At 55.8% G+C, this 23,248-nt stretch overlaps 1 protein-coding gene across 14 annotated transcripts in view; it reads left to right on the forward strand.

The window, feature by feature from the left end:
- Positions 1–23,248, forward strand: part of macf1a (microtubule actin crosslinking factor 1a) — a 130,040-nt gene that overhangs the window by 19,251 nt on the left and 87,541 nt on the right. For 8 of the 14 annotated variants that reach the window (XM_069195334.1, XM_069195322.1, XM_069195330.1 and 5 more), the window contains exons 3-6: positions 18,228–18,289; positions 19,710–19,799; positions 20,877–20,954; positions 21,500–21,592. In XM_069195334.1, the coding sequence (XP_069051435.1) occupies positions 18,228–18,289; positions 19,710–19,799; positions 20,877–20,954; positions 21,500–21,592 (323 nt within the window). Of the gene's footprint in view, positions 1–2,650; positions 2,888–11,831; positions 12,014–13,993; positions 16,252–18,227; positions 18,290–19,709; positions 19,800–20,120; positions 20,208–20,876; positions 20,955–21,499; positions 21,593–23,248 lie in introns of those variants that run through there. The other 6 variants (XM_069195321.1, XM_069195333.1, XM_069195324.1 and 3 more) reach the window with 4 other exon arrangements.

Below are 23,248 nucleotides of genomic sequence, written 5' to 3' on the forward strand. Positions count from 1 at the left end.
GGCAGTGCAGTGTGGAGTACTGGGCAGTGTGGTAGGACAGTGTGGAGTACTGGGCAGTGCAGTGTGGTAGTACAGTGTGGAGTACTGGGCAGTGCAGTGTGGAGTACAGGGCAGTGCAGTGTGGTAGTACAGTGTGGAGTACTGGGCAGTGTGGTAGTGCAGTGTGGAGTACTGGGCAGTGCAGTGTGGAGTACCGGGCAGTGCAGTGTGGAGTACTGGGCAGTACAGTGTGGAGTACAGGGCAGTGCAGTGTGGTAGTACAGTGTGGAGTACTGGGCAGTGTGGTAGTGCAGTGTGGAGTACTGGGCAGTGTGGTAGTACAGTGTGGAGTACAGAGGATGTGTGCATGATTGTATTGTTAAGCAGTTTGATTCAACACTGGGATTTTCTGGCTCTGCTTGCCTGTTCTGAGACTCTGCTGTTTCAGTTTTCTTCTGGAGCTGAGATTTCTGGCACATGAGTGATGTGTGTACTGCAGCCTCTTTGAAGTCTCGAGTTTCCTGTTTGTGTGCTAGAGAAAACAAGGGATTTATTGTGCATCCTGGCTTTGTACACCCACTCTGGAGCCCTGATGCAAACCTGCCAGGACCAGCTCACCGCGTTATCGCCCCGATCTGTGAGATGTCTGGGGTGGAGAGGACACGCCCTGCGCTGAGCAGCCTGTCCTGCTCTGTCTGTCTGCGGGCCGAGCCACACCTGCGCTCTGGGCTGTAGCGCCTGGTGGCCCAGGGAGGGGGCTAGAGAGCGGAGCGTCTCTTTCGCTCTGCAAATGATTCTTCCTCTCGCCCTCTTTCTCTCTCTGCTTGTTCTCTCGGTGCTGCTGCGGCCAGCCAGGACTCCGCTGCTCTGTTCCGCGGCGCAGAGATAGCACACAAACACACACACTTCTCTTTCTGCTCTGCTGGATCTGAGGAGGTCCCAGCGGCGCCCAGCCACACGCGTGCGGCCAGGGAGGGCTGAGGAGCTGAGGGTGTCCTGGGTGGGAGGAGAGGCAGGGAGTGGAGAGTATTCTGGGAAACAGGGAAGTGTAGCAGGAGGGAGAAACCCCAGGAGCTGGAATTCGTCGTACCTTCCTGATCGTGGCTGCGGACCGTGTGCAGCCAGCAGCAAGGAGCAGAGAAAAGAGAACGAGCGACTGCGAACTCTCCACCGCGACCCTGGGGCCTGTGGGGGACCCTGGGGCCTGTGGGGGACCCTGGGGCCTGTGCGGAGTGGCACAGCCCTTGTCACCTCGGGGTGCTGTGTTGGGGTCTCTCTTCTCCCCTGGTTCACCTGCCTGTTGGAGGAGCTGTGGGATCTATACCTCAGTGTGGTGTGTTGGTCTCTGGGGGACCCCACAGCCCCCCTCCACCACCGTCCCCCCAAACTCCAGGAAGCTCCTCTTAAGTAACTGGAGGTCTGTCCAATTAAGCTAACGAGCTCTGTTGTGAGATGTGGGGCAGATGGGTCGAAGGGAAAACTGAAAACCAACATAACAGCAGCATATGAGAACAGGACCAGTGATTCATTCATCCATCCATCCATTCAGTTATTTATTGTGTAAAAAATCCCGTGTGTTCAGCTGCGCCTCGTGTCTGAGTGATCGACCCCTCCCTCACGCCAGCAGTGCAAGAACTGGTTTGCATCCTGGCTGGGGCGGCGCCACAGTGTCTCTGTGCAGGAACCCTCTGGCGCTGGTGGAGGCCGTGGGAACTGCAGGGGCACCTGCGCTCACTAGCGCCCCCTCCAGGGCTGGGGCAGGCGTCCCGTGCTGGCGAAGCTGGGCCGCCCTCGGTATTAATAGCTGTCTAATGCCGTTGTGTAACGGCTCAGGCCTGAGCCAGACAGCCAGGCCCCGCCAGCCGCCAGCCCTGCGCGGTTTAGAGGCGTCTGCAGCCAGGAGCCGAGTGGGTCTGTGAGATCGCTGGGCGCAGGGTCCTGCTGGAGGGGGAAGGGGTGTGCCGGTGCCCAGACTGCCTGTGCTGGACCTGCAGCCCGTGGTTTGGAATTAGTGTAGTTTTTAACATGGGAGAATGACAGTCGCACCGACTGACTGACTGACTCTGTGCCTCACAGTTGCACCGACTGACTAACTGACTCTGTGCCTCACAGTTGCACCGACTGACTGACTAACTGACTCTGTGCCTCACAGTCGCACCGACTGACCGACTGACCGACTGACTGACTGACTCTGTGCCTCACAGTCGCACCGACCGACTGACTGACTGACTGACTCTGTGCCTCACAGTCGCACCGACTGACTGACCACACCCAGGCTGACTGCACTCTGACACTGTATTGCAGTGGGATGTCCCTGTACTGGTGTTTGCTGACTTGCATGGAGAAGTGAGAGAGAAGGAGACAGAGATGGAAACTGAGCTGTATGTGTTATCCAGTGCTGTATTAATTCAGCTGAATGAGGAAATGAGGAAAACAGGGACAGATTCGAGGGTGTAAACTGCAAATCACAACTTCTGTTTTGTGGATCAGTAAGTGTGTAGAAGTGAGGGACTCGACCCTCTCCTTCTCAGAGTGCTGACTCGCACACACAGAGGAACATGTGCTGCCGCCCCCCCCCTCCGTGACATCACCTGCTGTGGTCAAAGTTCAGCTCCTCATGCCGGATCTGAGCGCAGCGAGAGCCAGTTTCAGTGAGTGAACGGCGACTCTGCGAGGCGCGCACACACACACACGTATCCAGACAGGCAGGCGTGCTGATCTTCGCTGCCCTTCGGTAAAAAAGGAAGAAAGCTGGAGGAATTCTGGAGCCGCAGGATTCCCGAGCGTGGCATGACTGTGTGACCGGTTCTGCAGTTCTGTGGCCCGCCGCTGTGTCTGCTGCGGGCTGGCGCTATGAGCTCTGTCGCTGCCTACCGGCAGTTCCTCCAGGAGCTCGGTGACAAGAAAGGTCTGTGTGTTTCAAATTCCTCTCGTTGTTTTAGAAGCAGGCTGGTTTGTTCCTGCTAGAGACGGGATCCTGACTTCTGCCGTCTTTCTGCTGGCTCAGCAGAAGGAAGCTGTGGTGGTGTTATGGGCTGGAGCGGAGGCAGGCGGCAGTTGGACTTCATGAGCTCAGAGAGCCTGTGCCCTGGTTGCGCCCGGGTGGTGTGGCGCTGGCTGGTCTGCGCCCGGGTCAGCTGTCGGCGATGGGATGCCCGGGCCCAAGTGTTAAACCATGCGGACGGAAGTCAGCTTGATCTGAGCTCTTTTAACAGCTGTGGTTGAAAATTAATTTCAGTGACAGTTGTTCTCCCGTTTGACATTATCTGAATTGGTGTTGGTATCGGCATCCTGCAGGCACAGCCTGCGTCAGAGCCAGTGTGGTGCTCCAGGCTCTAGCTGAACCACGTACAGCGCTGCAGTGTTTGGGACTCCTCTGTTTTGTGCTTGGTGCTGTGTCCTGGCTGTCTTACCTCTGTGTCGGCATGCGCGTGTAAATATCGGCAAGACGCCGGTGTTTAATTTCAGCTCTGGCTTGATGCACACAGCATTACTGAGGGTTGCATTTGTTTAAAGGGAGGTACTTCTGTTTTAGGCTGGCCTTATCTGTCCCTCTCTCTCACGGCCACTGTGTTTGCCCGGCAGTATTAATATCTCTGAAATATATTTTTGCCCTTGGCATGGACAGATTAGTCCAGGCTATGTAAATACAGCTGATAAGTCAGGCTGTGCTGACTGGCTTGTGCGTTGTGTGTGTGTGTGTGTGTGTGTGTGAGTGTGTGTGTTTATTTGTATCCATGGGGAATGTACTCGGACTCCCATTGCACAGCAGTCTGATCCACTGCAGGTTTTCCCATCTTCAGGGCTTCACTCAGCTATAGCTTGGACATGATATTGGGTGACTCTGTGGGCTCTGAGGACCCTGTGAGAAGCGTTTTCTGATGTAAACCTGTGGCGCTGGCGTGCGAAGGCGCTATGGACGATGCTGTTCCAGACAGAGGCTGCCGGAGTTGAGCCCCGTCGCTGCTCCAGCACTGCACTTGAGCAGGATGCCGCTGCTGCAGGCTGAGGTTCAGGGCGTATCGGCCCACACCTCCACCAGCTGGAATGTGGAAACCGGACACTTCGGGCCCTTTTTTTCGGACTGGCTTCCTGAAGCTCTGCGGACTCGGCCCTCCTGGGGGCGCTGCAGTGAAGGGAGAGCGGCTCTCCTGGACACCGGTCCCGGGGCCCGGCCTGCTCTGCCCTCTCCGCGCTGGGCCGCGGGTCTCCAGGCCTCTTGAAGCGATCGGCAGCTTCAGAGGGAACTCGTTAGTGAAGCTCAGGCAGAACAGGGACAGCTTGTCCTCAGTGTCTGTGTCTCTGTGCGTCTCCGTCTCTGTGTGTGCGCTGGGCATGTGCGGTCAGTAATCCAGGCCGGTCTGCAGGCTCCGGCCTGTTACCTCCTGGCACTGTAATCCACACTAACTCTGATTAGTGTTAATCCTGCTGCCCCCCCCCTCCCGCAGTACTCCCCAGGAGGCACAGTGTTGCTCTCCTGTTACACAACAGGATTCCCCTCGCTCTCCCAGAGCGCCCTTGCTGACCACAGACCAGACCAGGCCAGGCTCGGGGCAGCCTGCAGGCTGCACTGACCGCAACGATGGGGTGGCCGTTCAGCAGCGAGTTCGCAGTTACTTCCAGGTGTGTCAGTTTGGCAGCCTCCCCCAGTGGCTTGGGGCCTGGGGGTCAGGGGTCGGGGGTCAGGGTTCGGGCCTGCTCAGTCTCCCTCTCCCGAGCAGCAGACTATGCTTCCAGGTCCGGGGTGCACAGCGCAGGAGAGACGGGGGCCTGTGTGAGCCGATAAGAGCGCGCTCCTCTCTATCTCTCGGGTCAGGCCTGGGCGGGGCTGCTGCTCGGCAGAAATAAACAGCGCTCCTGGGGAGCCAGTGAAACGCAGTCTCCCCCTCACCCCCCAGCGCCGTCGTGCAGACCGCACTGCCCCCTGTCGGCCTCTCTTCACCCACGGGGTGCGAAACGAGCTGCTTCACTAGACACGGATATTACAATCTTTGTGTTTGTATCATGACTCATTGGACACTCTGTATAGACACCCCTGGGGTGCAGTGTGTTATTGGACACTCTGTATAGACACCCCTGGGGTGCAGTGTGTTATTGGACACGCAGTATAGACACCCCTGGGGTGCAGTGTGTTATTGGACACTCTGTATAGACACCCCTGGAGTATTGACTCTCACAGCTGAGCCTAATTGTGCGGGATTCTCTCACCTTTCCTACCTGTCCTTCACCTTTCTTTCCTTACCTGTCTCTAGGAAGCCCTGTCCTTTGTCTCGGCGTGGGAGTGTGTGAGCAGTGCTGTCTGCTCGGGACAGGGCGTGTCTGTCGGCGCTGGCCTTGGGCTCATGCTGCTCACAGCTGGTTTGGGGCGTGAGCCACTTTCACTTTTCCTTTCGGGTCTCACGCAGCTCACACCTACTGGACCTGTCCTGTGAGCTGGAGTCACATGGGCAGAGCTGACAAGCTGCAAATATTCAAACGATGATGTAACGACAAATGTGTTATATTCAGGTTTCTACACTGTAGAATCAACAATGAATTGACTTTAGTATTACCTGTAGGTACCATTAGCATTGTCAGTGAACCCAAGGGGTACCTGTGATGATCCTCACTGTGTCCCCCTCAGGCTGTGACAGGGTGAACCCCAGGGGTACCTGTGATGATCCTCACTGAGGTCCCTCAGGCTGTGACAGGGTGAACCCCAGGGGTACCTGTGATGATCCTCACTGTGTGTCCCTCAGGCTGTGACAGGGTGAACCCCAGGGGTACCTGTGATGATTCTCACTGTGGTCCCTCAGGCTGTGACAGGGTGAACCCCAGGGGTACCTGTGATGGTCCTCACTGTGGTCCCTCAGGCTGTGACAGGGTGAACCCCAGGGGTACCTGTGATGGTCCTCACTGTGGTCCCTCAGGCTGTGACAGGGTGAACCCCAGGGGTACCTGTGATGATCCTCACTGTGTGTCCCTCAGGCTGTGATAGGGTGAACCCCAGGGGTACCTGTGATGGTCTTCACTGTGTGTCCCTCAGGCTGTGACAGGGTGAACCCCAGGGGTACCTGTGATGGTCCCTCAGGCTGTGAGTGACTATCAGTACTAGGCAGCCAGTAGGGCTGTGTGACCCACTTTAAATTTGTTTGGCTCTGTTTGGCGGCATGTTAGCACTTGAGAAAGAAACTGTCTTCTTTCAGCCCCCACATGCTCGTCTGCTGTGGGATTACAGGTCACAAGTTCAAGTCAAAACAAACCTGCACATCACCACCCTCCTCGTGACGAGCCTGGCACTGCATCTGCTCATTAGAAAGGGATTATGACTCTTTAACGACCCTTTACAACCCTGAATGATATCTGGCAAAGTAAGGGGGCTGGTGTTAATTGACCTGTTAATTCACTTCTGCTCCTTTATGGCCCAATCCCAATGATATAGAGCAGACTTCTGATGTGCTCTCTTCACTCCTCCTGTTCTCTGCTTGTCTCTCCCTCCTCATTCTCCTCCTCTCGCTTGAGGAGAGGGCACTGGAGATATCAAGGAGTAGCAGAGTGATGGAGTGAAGACAGCTGTTGTAATGTGTGTTTGCAAGTTTTTCTGGGTGTCGATATTTTAATTAAAAAGGTCACATGTAGTACAGTATCGACAGAACAGTGTGCTTATAGTACAGTGGAATCAGAGCACAGTGTATTTAGAATAGAGTGTTATCAGGTCATTACAGGCCAGTGTGTTTGCAGCGCAGTGTGTTTGCAGCGCAGTGTGTTTGCAGCGCAGTGTGTTTGCAGGCCAGGGTCATTACAGCGCAGTGTGTTTGCAGGCCAGGGTCATTACAGCGCAGTGTGTTTGCAGCGCAGTGTGTTTGCAGCACAGTGTGTTTGCAGCACAGTGTGTTTGCAGCACAGTGTGTTTGCAGGCCAGGGTCATTACAGCGCAGTGTGTTTGCAGGCCAGGGTCATTACAGCGCAGTGTGTTTGCAGCGCAGTGTGTTTGCAGGCCAGGGTCATTAGAGGGCAGTGTGTTTGCAGCTCAGTAACGTCACAGTGTAATTAGTGTATAGCACAGCTGCCATGGGAACGGAGATTACTAACCATTTTTCCGTTAACACTGCACTCTGCCTTTTTCTCCTTCTCGTCTCTCATTCTTCTTCTCTTTTACCCCTTCCTCCCCCTCCCTGCCCCCTCTCCCTCCCTCCTGTCTCGTTAACCTGTGATTAATTGACCCCGAGCTTGCCCAGCGGAGTCTGGCAGAGAAACAGAGGGTTTGAGCTACTGATGGCCGCTTCTCTCACGGGGGGCGTGGCTGTAAATGTCGCCTGTCCCAGGCACTCTCACTCAGTGGAGACCCCGTAGGAGTGCCCTGCTGTCCCCGGCAGTGTTGTGGGCCCTGGAGGTGAGGGTCTGAGCTCTTGCTGCTCTGCAGGTCTGTGCTGCGAGAGCTCAGTAGTTATTAACTGTGTTCTGTGAGCTGTTCTCTTTGAGCCTCAGGGTCAGTGCTCAGTGTTTGTAAGGTCTGTCGTCTGTAGGGCAGTTGAGGTAGGTAAAGGGTTGAAGGTGTTGATGAAGAAATTTGAAGAGCACTTCAGATTCCCAGCATGGGTAGCAGGTAGTTATCAGAGCTCTTACAGTTATTCTATCACTGTCTTCTCTCTCTGCCTCAGCTCTAACCACCCGCCCACTCTGCCTCTCTCTGTCCTTGTGTCAAGCCTTAACCCTGCTCTCTCCTCTCTCTGCACACCGTTTCCAGTGCTCTGGCTCAGCCTGTCTGGGAATTTCTCCAGGCTTCTCTCTGCTGTGGGGAAACACAGCCGGGCTGTGGATTGTGGTGTGGAGGCGCCCCCTGCTGTCTCCTGCTGGGACTGCCAGGGGAGAGGGAGTCTTGTGGAGGCTGTGTGTGAAGTTTGAAGTGGGGAGCTGATTCTCTGAAATACCTGTAGTTGTAGTCTGCTCACGTGCTGTTGTGAGGGAAGGAGGATCTGGTAATCAATCGGTACGCCTGGCTTTGAGGGCATGGCTGGATGAGGCCTGCAGGGGGAGGTTCTCGAATATTAACCCCCTGCAAGAGTCTGGTCTGGGGTATGGAAAGGCTTCTGTGTGCAAATCTCTTGTGCAAATGCCTTTGAGTTTTTAGAAGCAGTGAGAACAGTCAGAGCTGTACTGCCACCCTCTTGCTAGTCTGAATTTGAATTTTGCTCGCTGTCCGTCTCCTCCGAAAACAGGGGGTGAAACTGCGTTTTTTTATCAGCTGCGGCAGGATGGTGCAGTTGACTTCCTGTGTGAGTCTGACAGGAAGGAGTGTGCTTCCTTTCCATGTGCTCTAGACACACACACACACACACGGGGGGGTGGGGTGGTATTGCTCTGGACACACACACGGAGAGAGGGAGGGGGTGGTAGTATTGCTCTGAATGCACACAGGGATGGTGGGGTACTGTCCATCCAGGGCTGTCCAGGGCTGTGGTCCAGTTGTTAGATTGTGCTGTCCGTCCAGGGCTGTCCAGGGCTGTGGTCCAGTTGTTAGATTGTGCTGTCCGTCCAGGGCTGTGGTCCAGTTGTTAGATTGTGCTGTGGTCCAGTTGTTAGATTGTGCTGTCCGTCCAGGGCTGTGGTCCAGTTGTTAGATTGTGCTGTCCGTCCAGGGCTGTGGTCCAGTTGTTAGGTTGTGCTGTCCGTCCAGGGCTGTGGTCCAGTTGTTAGATTGTGCTGTCTGTCCAGGGCTGTGGTCCAGTTGTTAGATTGTGCTGTGGTCCAGTTGTTAGATTGTGCTGTCTGTCCAGGGCTGTGGTCCAGTTGTTAGATTGTGCTGTCCGTCCAGGGCTGTGGTCCAGTTGTTAGGTTGTGCTGTCCGTCCAGGGCTGTGGTCCAGTTGTTAGGTTGTGCTGTCCGTCCAGGGCTGTGGTCCAGTTGTTAGGTTGTGCTGTCCGTCCAGGGCTGTGGTCCAGTTGTTAGGTTGTGCTGTCCGTCCAGGGCTGTGGTCCAGTTGTTAGATTGTGAGTGAGGCGGCCTGTCAGCTGGGAGAAGGCGCAGTGTGCTGTGTGTGTATGTCAGGGTGACCTTGGCCTGGCTGGCTGGGAAGATGCTGAGTCAGTGAGAGAGACAGTTTGCTGACGCAGCGCTACTGGACACACTGCAGTAATGATCTCAGCAGTAGTAGTAATGTTGCAGTGCTGTGTGATTGTGGCAGTGCGCTCTGTGTGTGAGTGGAGTTTCAGCTCGGTGCCTCTCTCTGAGGAATGAATGGAGCCATTCACAGCCCTCATGAGCACTGACACCACAGGCCTCTGGCTCGCTCGCCGAGTGAGAGTGCTTGTAGTGTTGCTGTGTGTGGCTGATTGTGCACATGTGCTGTAGTTGTGTGTATACTGTTGTTCTATGTGCTGTCTTTGCTATACAGTATGTGTGGGCAGAGTTGCCTTGTGTGCTGTTCTGTGTGCAGTATTGCTCTGTGTGTGCAGGGCTTTTGTGAGTGTGTTGCTGTAAGAGTGTGTTGCTGTGTGTGCAGTGTGTCACGAGAGGTCGCGTTGTGACAGCTTCAGATTTGTGGCTGCAGTTGTCTCTCTCTCTCATTGCTGTCAGAAGAGATTGAAGTGTCCCAGTGTGGGTTTGTGGTCTAGAGAGGCTGTTTTTCAGCAGAGACATTGATTTTGACTGTTCTCATGAGCTGACCTCTTTATGGGTCCACGTGTCCTCCTGGCGTCTCTGTTGGCTCAGTATTGGGTGTGGGAGTCTGTCCGGGACGCTGTTGCGTGACTCGTCAGTTCCGGGCGGCGTGAGGTGGGAGCAGGGCCTGTCCAGGAAACCCCGTCTGCTCGATACCAGTCAGATCAGAAGCTGGTGAGAGAGTCGGAGAGCAGCGCCTTCCTCTGTCCCTCAGCCTTCTTGCGCCTGGTGGTGTAAGTGAGCTGCACGGAGAGAAGACAGGAGCTCCGTGTGGCCTCGGGGCCCCTGTATCTCGTCCAGCCCTTTCCCAGCAGGAAGCAGCAGCAACGCTGGCTGGTTTGTGCCAGATACGCCCTCCTGCCCAGGACTGCCAGCCCCATGTGTGCAGCTTCCCTCTCCTGCTTCATCCATGAGGTTCTGGGCAGCAGCCCTGCGGTTGGAAAAACCCGGAGTGGATCAGATTGCTGTGGGCTGGGAGCCTTGCTGTGTGAGAATGTGTGTGTTATCAGGTTGTGCGGCATGGTGTATTTATAGCAGTGTTGAGGAAGTGGTCTCAGTGTGAGCAGGTGGGTGGGGCTCCGTGCAGCAGGGAGAGACTCGTGTGTCTGTATCACAGCCCGCCAGCAGCAGCACAGTCACAGGCTGGCCCCTGCAGTGGCCCTGTAATGTCACCCCAATCCGGCCCTCACTGACCCCAGTCTCTGAGCAGACCCTGCTGACCAGACTGAAGCAGCTCTGTCCTTCTGGGGCGCTGTGTCCAGACCGTGGCACTGTGGAAACGTTGTGCTGAGCAGTAACGCCCAGTGGAGCAGGAAGCTGATGGCGTATACACACCTGCCATCCTGTTCCCAGGAAAGACTCCTTTCCTCCGATGCTGCCTTCCCCCCCGGCGCTCTCTCCTAGCTGGGCTCAGTGCCTCTGGGGGTGACAGAGGGAACCCCAGATCCTTAGTTCTGCTCCTGGCTCCTCTTGCGCTGTGGCTGGTGTGTTTCTAGCTCTGTGTGGCTCCTCGCTCCTCTAGAGGTCTGGACTGGGGGCTACTCTTTCCTGTTATTGTTGCAGTGTAGTACTCTCCCTCCATCCCTCTCTTCCCCTCTTCCCCTCTCCTCTCTCCTCTTCCCCGTCGGTCCTCTCTCTCCCCCCCGATGGTCTGTGTGTCTGAGTCACTCCGGCTCGAGATGCTGAATCTCTGACATCATCCTTGGTCTGTCTGGGGGGAGGGCTGTAATTCAGGGCCTCGTGTGAGACAGGCATCTCGTGGCGGTGCAGCGGAGACGTGCTGTCCTGCTGCAGACTGCATGCAGCGTCGTGGGACTCTGACACCCCGCCTGACACACGCAGCCCACTGGGCTCTGGGTGCGTTCAGACTGTGGAGCCTTGCGGCCGTGTGCTGCTGGTCCTGGCTCTCGGAGAGACTGTGTTCCCTTCTCTTCCCGAGCCCAGCCTGCCTGCCTGCTGGAGAGAGATCTCGGCACCCACAAACGCACACTGGCACCCAGCGACGCACAAACGCACAGAGACGCATGGCTATACACAGAGACGCACAGATGTGGGGGAGGGGCTGGATTCGGTGGTTTTCCTCTGCGGGAGGGAAGAGATCAAACTCTTTTTCCTACATCTAAATCTTTTTTTATTTTGTTTAACTGTGTGCTGAGCAACAGCTAAAAGCCCAGAGCTTGTATCAGTGCAAAGGAATTCAGTGTAAGAGTGTCGGAGAGGGGGGAGAGAGGGGCAGAGTCGGCACAGATAGAGAGAAAACTCCAGATGAAACAGAAGAGCAGCTGTAAGGAACGGAGAGCAAGCGAGAGTCGGGGAGACCGCACGTCCGAAAGCTGGACGAGTTTGAGGACTGCGCCCAGAGAGAGAGAGGGCATCCCAGACCACATCAGTCCCTCCTGGTTTGAGTTTTGGAAGATGTAGGATAGAGACGTGGATTGAGCAGAGATATAGGACAGACAGGCGGGGGTACAGGGAGCTGGACAGACACACACAGGCGGGGGGTACAGGGAGTCAGACAGACAGGCGGGGGTACAGGGAGTCAGACAGACACACACAGGCGGGGGGTACAGGGAGTCAGACAGACAGGCGGGGGGTACAGGGAGTCAGACAGACAGGCGGGGGGTACAGGGAGTCAGACAGACAGGCGGGGGTACAGGGAGCCAGACAGACACACACAGACGGGAACAGGGAGTCAGACAGACAGACGGGGGTAGGGGGCCGGACAGACACACACAGGCGGGGGTACAGGGAGCCGGACAGACACACACAGGCGGGGTAGAGATGGACGTTCTGGAACCCTCTGTCCTGACCACTCTGGTCTTCCTTGCCGCACACTTCCTCTCCGCCGCAGGAGTCTGGTTGTACCGCAGACAGCGCCAGGCCGCCAGGGAGAGAGGTACGGTAACCCGCCTGGGCCTCGCTCCATTCACATGCGCCCAGACGTGCGTGCGTGCGAGCGAGTGTGTGGCCGTGCGTGCGAGCGAGTGTGTGGCCGTGCGTGCGAGCGAGTGTGTGGCCGTGCGTGCGAGCGAGTGTGTGGCCGTGCGTGCGAGCGAGTGTGTGGCCGTGCGTGCGAGCGAGTGTGTGGCCGTGCGTGCGAGCGAGTGTGTGGCCGTGCGTGCGAGCGAGTGGCCGTGCCCGTGCGAGTGTGTGGCCGTGCGTGCGAGCGAGTGGCCGTGCCCGTGCGCGTGTGTGCACGAGTGCGAGAGTGTGTGGCCGTGCGCGTGTGTGCACGAGTGCGAGAGTGTGTGGCCGTGCGCGTGTGTGCACGAGTGCGAGAGTGTGTGGCCGTGCGCGTGTGTGCACGAGTGCGAGAGTGTGTGGCCGTGCACGTGTGAGAGTGTGTGGCTGTGTGCGTGTGTGCACGAGTGCGAGAGTGTGTGGCAGTGCGTGTGCGAGTGGATGTACACACTGGTCTATTAATAGCAGTGCTCAGGAAGAGGCCTCAGTGTGAGCTGGAGGGCAGGTGGGTGGGGCTCAGTACTGCAAAAGCTCCAGGGCTGAGCTGAGGGCTCTGTCCCAGGGTGTCGCACAGTCCTGCGGGGAGCCCGGGACTGGAGCTGGGGTGAAGTGGGGTGGAGACAAAGACAGAAGGAAGCAGGGAACACTGTGGACGGTGCTGGAACTGAGCTGCAGATGGTCTCTAACAGGGTCTGTCTGCCTGCAAAGCGCAGAACAGGCCAGACACAAGGAACACGTTTGATCTCAGCTAATAAAGTCACCCATGAGTTAGAGCTAGAGACGGGAAGTGGGCAAGCTTCTGGAAAATATTAAATCTCTCAGACTTTATCATTAGAAAGCAGGGGAAATGAATCAGGCTCCCAGTGCACAGCAGCCAGACCAACTGGAAAGCTCTTGCATGGAGCGCTAGAGCCTGGACACGTCTTGTTTTTTTTTCTTGGTTTGAAGTTCATGAGCAAAGTTAAAACAATAGAAATGTACTCGTATTTCTGCTGCAGGTAAAATCTGGAGTGCTCCAGACTATAGTGAAGCGGGAGGCTGGTCTGTTTGCTGGTCTGTTTTCACCAGGGTTCTCACACTCCTCTCTTGGTTCAGATACCACAAACCACATGTAGCTCTGTACCTCTGGGGGAGGGTGGGGTTCAGGGCTCAGTAGTGCTGGGGGAGGGTGGGGTTCAGGGCTCAGTACTGCTGGGGGAGTGTGGGGTTCAGGGCTCAGTAGTGCTGGGGGGAGGGTGGGGTTCAGGGCTCAGTAGTGCTGGGGGAGTGTGAGGTTCAGGGCTCAGTAGTGCTGGGGGGAGTGTGGGGTTCAGGGCTCAGTACTGCTGGGGGGAGTGTGGGGTTCAGGGCTCAGTACTGCTGGGGGGAGTGTGGGGTTCAGGGCTCAGTACTGCTGGGGGGAGTGTGGGGTTCAGGGCTCAGTAGTGCTGGGGGGAGTGTGAGTTCAGGGCTCAGCCTGTGTGATTCAACATCATGGTTTTAAACAGTTTCTCCTCTGTAGTTTTCACGTGTCATTTTGCTGTAGTTTGTCTTCTGAATCTCTGTATGTGTTCTGGCCATGTGAGCAGCTGACTGTCCTGCGAGGGCACAGGGGGCTGAAAGAGGGACAGGGGACAGGAGGGATCCGGTGAAGAGGCCCTGGGGTGGGGGATCAGCGCAGGGATGGGGAGACGGACTCTAAGCTGTGCCAGGCTGCCAGTGCTACTACTGCAAGAGAGAGATTAGCACTGGGAAAGAGGGGGGAGAGAACTTTCTACTACGCCTGAATGAGAGACAGATTAGCCTTGATAAAAGGGAAGAGGGGAGGGAGAGAGGGGATAAGCGCTCTCTGTCATCTTAAGGCTACGCAGCACCTGGTATTTATAGATCGCGGAGGGTCAGGACGAAGTGTGCCGAGATAGGAAAAGGAAGAACGGAGGAGAGGAATGCGAGAGGGAGAGGGAGGGGAGATGGTGACGGGGCAGGACCCGAGTCAGGTTTGCTGTCCGAGCAGGGCTGGCGGTCTGGTTGCTCCGTTTGTCTCCGTTTAGCTTTGGGGACCTGTGGACGGTGTCAGGCAGGGGCCTGCAGTCTGTTTTGATGAGGGAGGGGGCTCGGCTCAGGCGGCTTCTCCCTCTGGCTGGGGAAATTTTGCTTTGGTTTTGTTTAGTTCTATGATGCGTCTGGTAGAGCCATTTTGCACAGCTCCCAGCAGTTACTGCAGCCAGTGCTGCTGCAGTACCACTGGGTCTGCATGGCTAGTAGTATGCTGGTACTACTGTGACAGATGTTATTGCTGTTGTTTTTGTCTTGTTCTTTTCGGTGATGCTGTTTGTTTGTGTGTCTGATACACTTATCGCAGGACACTTCCAGTGTCTGCAGCTGTCAGAGTTCAGCGCCTTAGTTTGAAGTTTCCGGCCCGGAGCAACTGGGAAGGCACAGATAAGGCACTATAAAGCTCAACTCTGCTGCTGCAGAATTAAGAGGAGAAAAGGGCAGAACAAGACAGAGTGAGGAAGGAGTGATCGGTATTGTTCTGGGATGCAGAAGCTGGAGCTCTGACTGGGCTGATATTTGGGTCGCAGAGAGATACAGTGGGACAGAGAAAGGGAGGCACAGAAGGAAAGGAGAGAGAGAGGGAGAGACATCGCCAGCTCGCACCTCTCTCCTCCCTCTCTCTCTCTGCTGATGAGCTCTCTCATCAGACCTCTTGTTGTTCGGCTGTAATTGGTGCTGTGCTGTGTCACTGAGAGCAGGGCTGGCGAGCTGTCAAGTCCAAAACCGGAGTTTCGGAGCGCTGCCCTGTGACACTGTTTGGCACCGACACCACGATGGAGCTGCTCACGCAGGCTGCCAGATCTTAATGAGCGCCGCGGCTGCTGGGAGTGGCACTCATAACGCTGGAGCGGGAGAGAATCCTGTTCTGGGACTCCGGAGAGGAGAGGCCTGGGGCGAGTGATGGTTTCAGAAGTCACGCAGGACGGGAAGAGCCGCACAGCTGCATCTGGCTGGGGAGTTGTGCTGATCCCAGGGCAGATCTAGGACAGTTGGGGGGTGCTTGACTCTTTCAGGCGCATCCGGACAGACACCTGGCCCCGGAGAGCGGCTGGACACGACCAGGGAGGCCTCCGTCTCCGGTGCTCTGCTCTGCCTGCTGTTTGTCAGCCGGCTCAGCCAGCAGGCTTGTTGGTTCCCATACAGGGGAATCCCAGGGGCTGGGAGAGCTGTTTCTAGCAGAATTTTATGAGAAGGCGAGGGAACGTGACACCTGTCTCCTCTCATTAGGAGCCATTTAAATCATCGGCCCTCCGACTCCGGATATTGGGGATCCCAGTCTCTGTTCTCCTTGCTCATCAGGCTCTTGACCTCCAGCTGTTCGCACTGCTTTGACAGCTCAGCTCAGCAGCTTACAGGCTGCTCAGAATCAACAGGAGGCACGAGGCAGTTCCCCATGTCGTGCTCCTGTTCTCTTTAACGCAACGACTTTACTGGCAACCGAGCGAATCTCCTGCGTCCGTTTCTCCACCTCTCTGGAGAGCCGTTTGAAAGCAGCGGCTGCTGGCGCCCGTGTTCAGGTGGTGTGATTAGCACCGCGAGTCGAACGTCTGTGTCACGCAGTGCATGAACAGTGCTGGCTTCTCTTCAAGAGCGCCGTCGTCTGCTCGCCTGGACAGGCGCTGTTGTGGGAGACAGGAGGAGGAGAGAGGCAGGCAGGGAGAGAGAGAGAGGAGGACAGGGCGCAGAGAGGAAGGGGGGGAGAGACCAGAAGACAGGAACACAGAAGAGAAGAGGGAGGGAGCAGAGGAAGTCCCCGCGCACGTCTGGAGAGGGGGGGGGACGTGCTCGTGCTCGCGCTCGCGCTCTCTGTCCGACTGGGACACGTGCTTGGCAGTCCGTCGCTCCGAGCCCGGGCTAGGAATGGCAGCAGCAGCAGGCGGAGGAGGAGAGCGAGCGAGGGAGTGAGACGGAGGCTCAGAGGCAGGAGCGGAGCCTCCAGGAACGACCGACGCGTCTCCGCGTCCGGCTGTCGTCAGGGCCTCCCCCTCCGCGTCCGGCTGTGTGCGGACAGAGGCCGGCGGAGGGAAGCAGGTGCTGCCGAGGGCTCGACTGGACACTAAACAGGAAGCATGTGGTCTGTTTACAGCCGTGAGCCCAGCCTGAACTCTCATCTCGCCTCTCTCATGTGCTGCGTAGGTCAGTATGAGTGTGCTGTCAGGGACAGTGTCTGTACCCCCGTCTCTCTGTGCTGCGCCCCATTTGACTGTGCTGTGCCTTTGTCACCGAGTTCTGCTGTAATTATGCTCTAACTTTGTGTTACTGTGCTGTGCCCCACTATCACTAGACTGTGTGGAGCCCCTCTCTCACCACATTCACCCGATTTACCATGCTTTTCCACTCTCACTTGGCCCTACTGTGTTCTGGACCACACTGTTACTGTGTCTCGCGCTTGTAACTGTGCTGTGGAAGCCTTAGTCAGTGCACTGCGACCCACTCTTTGCTCTGTCTGCTTTTGTTATTACCTCAACGGCAGGGTTTTTCAGCCAGATTCCCAGCCTACAGCAGTCTGATCTACTCTGAGTTTTACACTGTTGTTCCAGCCTGATCTGTCTGCTTTATAGAGCTACAGGCAGGTAAAATGATGCACATAGACATCTGAGGTTCATAACCTTCCTGTATCTGTGTACCTGCGTCAGGTCCAGACAGTCACACCTGGGAAATGGAGGGTGCTGGATGATGGGGTGCCTACACCCCAGGGGTCGTGGTTTGTTTTGGGGGGGATATGCAGGGGGGTTTGACAGGCGTTTGATGGTGCTTTTAGCTGCTCCCTGACAGACGCCACCAGAACCATCAGTGATCTTCTTCAGCAGTCTGCACGCTTGCTCCTGAGTACCTGTTTCTGATGGGGTCTGTGTCTTTGGGCCTGCTGGCACTGTGCGTGTGCTCCTGTGCTGCAGGACCGGAGCTGTGTGAGCGAGCAGGCGAGGAGGTGAGAGAGCTCGGTGCTGCTATCTCACGGCCACCATGGCAACAGGGTAAACACGCACAGCCAGCTGGGGGTGGGGGTTCATCTCTGAAGTGGCTCGGATACAGCAGCTGGCTAGCAGCTCCACAACACGCAGGACCCATCTTCATCCTCCTCCTCCTCTGCGGAGGGCGTTCCTCTCTTTCCTGTCTGCACCTCTTGACTCCTTATTTCATCATGCTTTCACAACAGAAGCACCTCGGTGTTTTTCACTGTACAGCCACTTTTAAAAAGGCTCCTTTGTTTTAATTTGACTTGACAATGTTAAAAATAAGATCAATACAATGATTAAAAAAATAATTCAATGGTCTTAACGCTCACTTCCTTGTCCAGGCCTTTCCAGCTTGATCACTTTCATCGATCTTTTTATTGACTGACCAGGCGAGAACAGACTGGCTGGAGTGGAGGCACAGCAGTTGTCAAGCTTGTCTGCAGGCCTGGGAGAGGAGTGTTCAGTGTGGTCTGTTCATTAGAGTAATCAATCGATCACTCAGTTAACTCACTAAGAGGGCTGGTTCAGTCAGTGAGGGGCTGAAGGTGGGGGAAGGCCAGAAGCAGAGACCCTGCAGACTCCTGGGGAGCTCAGTCTGACAGCGCAGGTTCACAGAGTCTGCATACAGACAGCAGGCTGTGAGTGCGACACGGAGCGCGTGTGAGGGCCGGGTGTGCGACACGGAGCGCGTGTGAGGGCCGGGTGTGCGACACGGAGCGCGTGTGAGGGCCGGGTGTGCGACACGGAGCGCGTGTGAGTGCCGGGTGTGCGACACGGAGCGCGTGTGAGTGCCGGGTGTGCGACACGGAGCGCGTGTGAGTGCCGGGTGTGCGACACGGAGCGCGTGTGAGCGCCGGGTGTGCGAGAGGAGCGCGTGTGAGCGCCGGGTGTGCGAGAGGAGCGCGTGTGCGTCTCTCTGTTTCCTGGCACCACAACACAGGGAGAAAACCCCCAGTACTCTTTATAATATGGGTGCAGTCAGGGTCCAGGTAAAATACCTGTCCTGCTGTCCTGTGTCCCTGGGTCCTCTGGGCCTGTGTCAGCCCCCTCCCGCCTCCTAGCACAGCTGGACAGCAGACTGTAGCAGAGGAGCACTGTGGTTGTGCTTGTGGTTATGGTGCAGAAACTGATGTTTTTGTCTTTCTCTCTCTGCAGATGAGCGGGACCGAGTCCAAAAGAAAACTTTCACAAAATGGGTCAACAAGCACCTCATCAAGGTACTCTTCCTCTGTTACCTACAGATTGGGCTGTGTCAGTGTGCTGGACTCCACAGGGACTAGAAGAGTCTAGAGCCCTGTGACTGGGCTGTTTCAGTGTGCTGGACTCCACAGGGACTAGAAGAGTCCAGAGCCCTGTGCCTGGGCTGTGTCAGTATACTGGACTGCACAGGGACTAGAAGAGTCTAGAGCCCTGTGACTGGGCTGTGTCAGTGTACTGGACTCCACAGGGACTAGAAGAGTCTAGAGCCTGTGACTGGGCTGTGTCAGTGTGCTGGACTCCACAGGGACTAGAAGAGTCTAGATCCTGTGACTGGGCTGTGTCAGTGTACTGGACTCCACAGGGACTAGAGGAGTCTAGAGCCCTGTGACTGGGCTGTGTCAGTGTGCTGGACTCCACAGGGACTAGAGGAGTCTAGAGCCCTGTGACTGGGCTGTGTCAGTGTGCTGGACTCCACAGGGACTAGAAGAGTCTAGATCCTGTGACTGGGCTGTGTCAGTGTACTGGACTCCACAGGGACTAGAAGAGTCTAGATCCTGTGACTGGGCTGTGTCAGTGTCCTGGACTCCACAGGGACTAGAAGAGTCTAGAGCCCTGTGACTGGGCTGTGTCAGTGTGCTGGACTCCACAGGGACTAGAAGAGTCTAGAGCCCTGTGACTGGGCTGTGTCAGTGTGCTGGACTCCACAGGGACTAGAAGAGTCTAGAGCCCTGTGACTGGGCTGTGTCAGTGTCCTGGACTCCACAGGGACTAGAAGAGTCTAGAGCCCTGTGACTGGTAATGTTCACATGATGTTGGCTTGGCAGTCGCAGTGTAGCGTGTGCCTCACCTTTAATTTTCTCCAAACCAACCTCTTAAAGAATAAACACAAGATCACCTGAACTTATTTGGTGGCCAGTGCTCTGTGTCCCAGGCAGCAGAGACAGAACGGAGAGTTTGGTGACTCAGTCTATTGTGTGTGAGCAGTAGTGTGTGATTGGCAGGTGTGTGTTGACCCCTGCTGGAGAATGGTGGTACTGGGTAGTTTTACTTCAGTCTTGTACTGCAGGACTCTGTAATGAAGTTTTATTTTTGAGCTGTTTTCAGTAAACTGAAAGCACTTAGATACTCCTCTGCACTGAACTCTTTTACACGGATTTGCAGCATTCATTCATTCCTGAAGAGTTTCTCAAGTACTTTGGCTGTAAAATTTTCTGAAATGAATCAAAGACAAAAAACACTGTTATTCTAAGAGACACCGTAATTCTGATAGACACTGGCTAACACTGATGCTGTGACTGATGGTCACTGTCACTCTGACAGCGAGCGACACTCTGCCTGACACTGTGACTGATCGTACAGACCCAAGTACAGACGTTGCTTTAGGAAGTACAGGATCGGTGCCTGGAGAGCCTCTGACTGTCTCTGTCTTCCTCTCAGGTGCGGAAACACATCACTGACCTGTATGAGGACTTGCGCGATGGACACAACCTCGTCTCTCTGCTGGAGGTGCTGTCCGGAGTCACTCTGGTGAGGCCGCAGGGTGGGGAGGCCTCGGTCTCTCTTAATGAGCTGCCATGTCGTTTTCCACTTCCAGTATTGCTAAATGCCTTGGGAGCGTTTCCCTCCGGCCGTGGGGTCTCTGAGTGGGTGTGTCTGTCCTGGAGCCCCTGCAGGACCACCCAGCTGCCTTGTTACCACCCCCCTTCTTTACAGCACTGGTCGGATCTGGGGGAGAGCCCCCCTCCCCCCGCTGGCTGACAGCGGACGGTGGGAATGACTGTGCTTTCTCCTGGCTCTTTCTCTGCCTCCCGCCTTCATCTGCTCTCTGTCTCTCTGTCTCGTTGGCAGAAGGGCGTGTGCTCCGCTCGGAGAGCATGTGTGCCACGCGCTCCTCCCCTGATCTGGGAGGACAGGGAGGACGAGGGATGCCAGGGAGTATGTACCCCCCACTCCATGATAAACGCAGGAACTAATACCCCCACACCGCAGTGCATGGAGTGGAGCCTCTGCACAGTGTGTCCACTGACAGCACACAGAGAGACAGTCACGCACAGGGACAGGAGACACACATGCAGAGAGAGCAGTCTCTGTCTACACTGACAGCACACAGAGAGACAGTCACGCACAGGGACAGGAGACACACATGCAGAGAGAGCAGTCTCTGTCTACACTGACAGCACACAGAGAGACACAGACCAGTAAAGACAGAAGTTCTTACCTATTTTACTTCATGCTTTGGCAGCACTGTCAACAGTCCAGTCAATCAGCTCGAGTCGAACAGGGAGACAGGAAGGCACAGAGACTGAGCGGTGCTCTGGTTCCGAGACCGAGCGCCCGACCCAGGTGCTCGGACATTGAGGCAGCTGTGGTCAAGAGAGATGCACAGATGCAGACACCGTCTCAGCATGCTTCTGCCAGAACCCCCTGCCATTACTGACTGCCTGCAGATCCCCACTGGCCTGGAGTGGCGTGACTCCTGCCCCTCCCTCTCTGTGTGTGCAGCGTGCGTCTGGAGCTGATGCGAACTCTTCCCAGCTGCTCGGTGGGGCTGTGTGGAGGAAACTGCTGGGCCTGTAACCCCCTCCCTCTCTCTCCCTCTCTCAGCCCAGGGAGAAGGGCCGAATGCGTTTCCACAGGCTGCAGAACGTGCAGATCGCGCTGGACTTCCTCAAGCAGAGACAGGTACGACACGGGTGTTCAGGCCAGCAGAGACGGGTAGGACACGGGTGTTCAGGGCCAGCAGAGACGGGTAGGACACGGGTGTTCAGGGCCAGCAGAGACGGGTAGGACACGGGTGTTCAGGACTAGGTGAGACGGGTAGGACACGGGTGTTCAGGACTAGGTGAGACGGGTAGGACACGGGTGTTCAGGACTAGGTGAGACGGGTAGGACACGGGTGTTCAGGGCCGGCAGAGACGGGTAGGACACGGGTGTTCAGGGCCGGCAGAGACGGGTAGGACACGGGTGTTCAGGACTAGGTGAGACAGGTAGGACACGGGTGCCCAGGTACATGTCGCCCCGTTTCTATGGCCAGGCTGTGGTCAGTGAGCCTGGGCTTTGTCAGGGTCTGTTTCTCTTTGCTGTCTCTCACCATGGTCAGATAACTGGCCAGTGTATGTTGTCATTTTAGGGCCTGGCAACCTTCTAGTTTGTATTTTTTTGTGTGAGGTAGTGCTGCTTGCGTGAGTCTCTTACCCTCTCATCCTCTGTCTGTTGGTGACCTGCAGGTCAAACTGGTCAATATTAGGAACGATGACATCACAGACGGTAACCCCAAGCTGACCCTGGGGCTGATCTGGACCATCATTCTTCACTTCCAGGTAGGAGCTCGACTGGCTTCTTTTTCCACTGGGCTGGCAGACGAGCCTCTGTGTTTTGTGATCAAGGGTCACTGTCGTCCTCCTTCTCCTGGTTAAGACCTGTGTCCCCTGATCTCCCCAAACCAGGCCTTCAGGAGCAGCTCTGCAGAATCCGTTCATTCAGAGTCTCTGAAGGAGCCACAGTGACACTCGGGGCCTTCAGAGTGTCGTTACTGCAGCACTATTTGAGACAACATTTAATATGTAGCTGCCTTTAATCTTGAGAGGCCTGATTTGGTAGGATGGGCTGCAGGCCTGCTGGTGGTACTGGTACTGGTACTGGACGTGTCTGTGCTCACTTGGTCGCTCCAGAGGAGCCCCCCCTGCCCCTTGGGCATCACGGTGTGCCACACCCCTCGGAGCCTCCTTAGAACATCAGTGTGCCATCGGAGGCGGAGGGAGTCTGGGGTGATGATGGTTTAATATTCCTGGGTTGTGCGTGTCGTAGGTATCATACTTGTGTTTGTCTCCAGTTTGTGGCGTTAAACAAGGACAGAAAGCGGGGCTGCTCTGCAGTCTCAGTGCCTCTGTGGTCTGCGGGAGCTATACCCCAGTCTGCCAGTAGAGGGCACCGCACCACAGGCTGCGCCATGACAAGGTCACAGTGGGATGCGGTTGCCAGGGAGACGCAGAGCTCCGTGACTGTGCAGACTTCAGGGGACTGATGTCATCAGCATGATTCAGCAAAACAGCAGCAATGGGGGAAGACAGGAGACGAGGGGGGGTGGGAGAGGGATGGGGAGATAGAACAGGGGGAAATTAGGATGAAGACCTAGAGCAGTGTTTCATTTCTGGAGCAAAATGCGTCTTCTGCTCTTCACCTGAGACCTGCCACAGACTGTCACAAGAGCCCTTGTTTGTTCTTCATTATTGTCTATATTATAACATTGCTCACTGGCTGAATTATTTTATTGGTTGGTTGATTTCATTGCTGAATTAATTTTGTTTCGTTGATTGATTTGATTGGCTGGTTAATCATTTATTCGGTTATTGATTGTTTGGTGTCTTGACTGCTGCCTAATGCGACCTATTGGTCTGTTGATTGTTGGTTTCTTTATGAGTTGGTTGAAGTCCTTATTATTGATTAGTTGATTGATTTGATTGGCATGTTAATTCATTTCTGAGTGAGTGACTGGTTGCCTGATGGCTGGCGATACCCAGCTGTGCTGCTGACAGAGCCTGGCGTCAGGCTGAGCCACGAGCTCGCAGTGTGAGCGCTCTGCACCTGCGACTGCGTGGGTTAACCTCCTGGCTCGGGGAAACAGCACCAAGAGAGGGGAGACCAAGTTAGCAGCAAGGCTCTGCTGTGAGGCGGCCCTGTCTGGTGGTTTGTTTGTTTCTGGGATAAAAATGATCAGGGCTTGGGAAGCTTGCAGATTCATGAAGACAGATAAACTGACCAGCACCCTGACAACATGTTTGAGACCTGGAGCAGACCAGACCGCTGTGCGCTGGGACTGATGGGGCTCTCTGTGTGTTTGCTCTCGTCAGTCATGACAGGTTGTTTGTCTGACCTCTGCACTCCGGCATGGCAGAGGAGTGTGAGTGTCACCAGCTGGCAGTGTGCGTGTGCGCGGGGGTCTGGCGCCGCGTGTGCATGTGCGCGGGGGTCTGGCG

The sequence above is a fragment of the Lepisosteus oculatus genome, chromosome 11 (genome assembly GCF_040954835.1).
Source record: "Lepisosteus oculatus isolate fLepOcu1 chromosome 11, fLepOcu1.hap2, whole genome shotgun sequence".
Taxonomy (NCBI): Eukaryota; Metazoa; Chordata; class Actinopteri; order Semionotiformes; family Lepisosteidae; genus Lepisosteus; species Lepisosteus oculatus.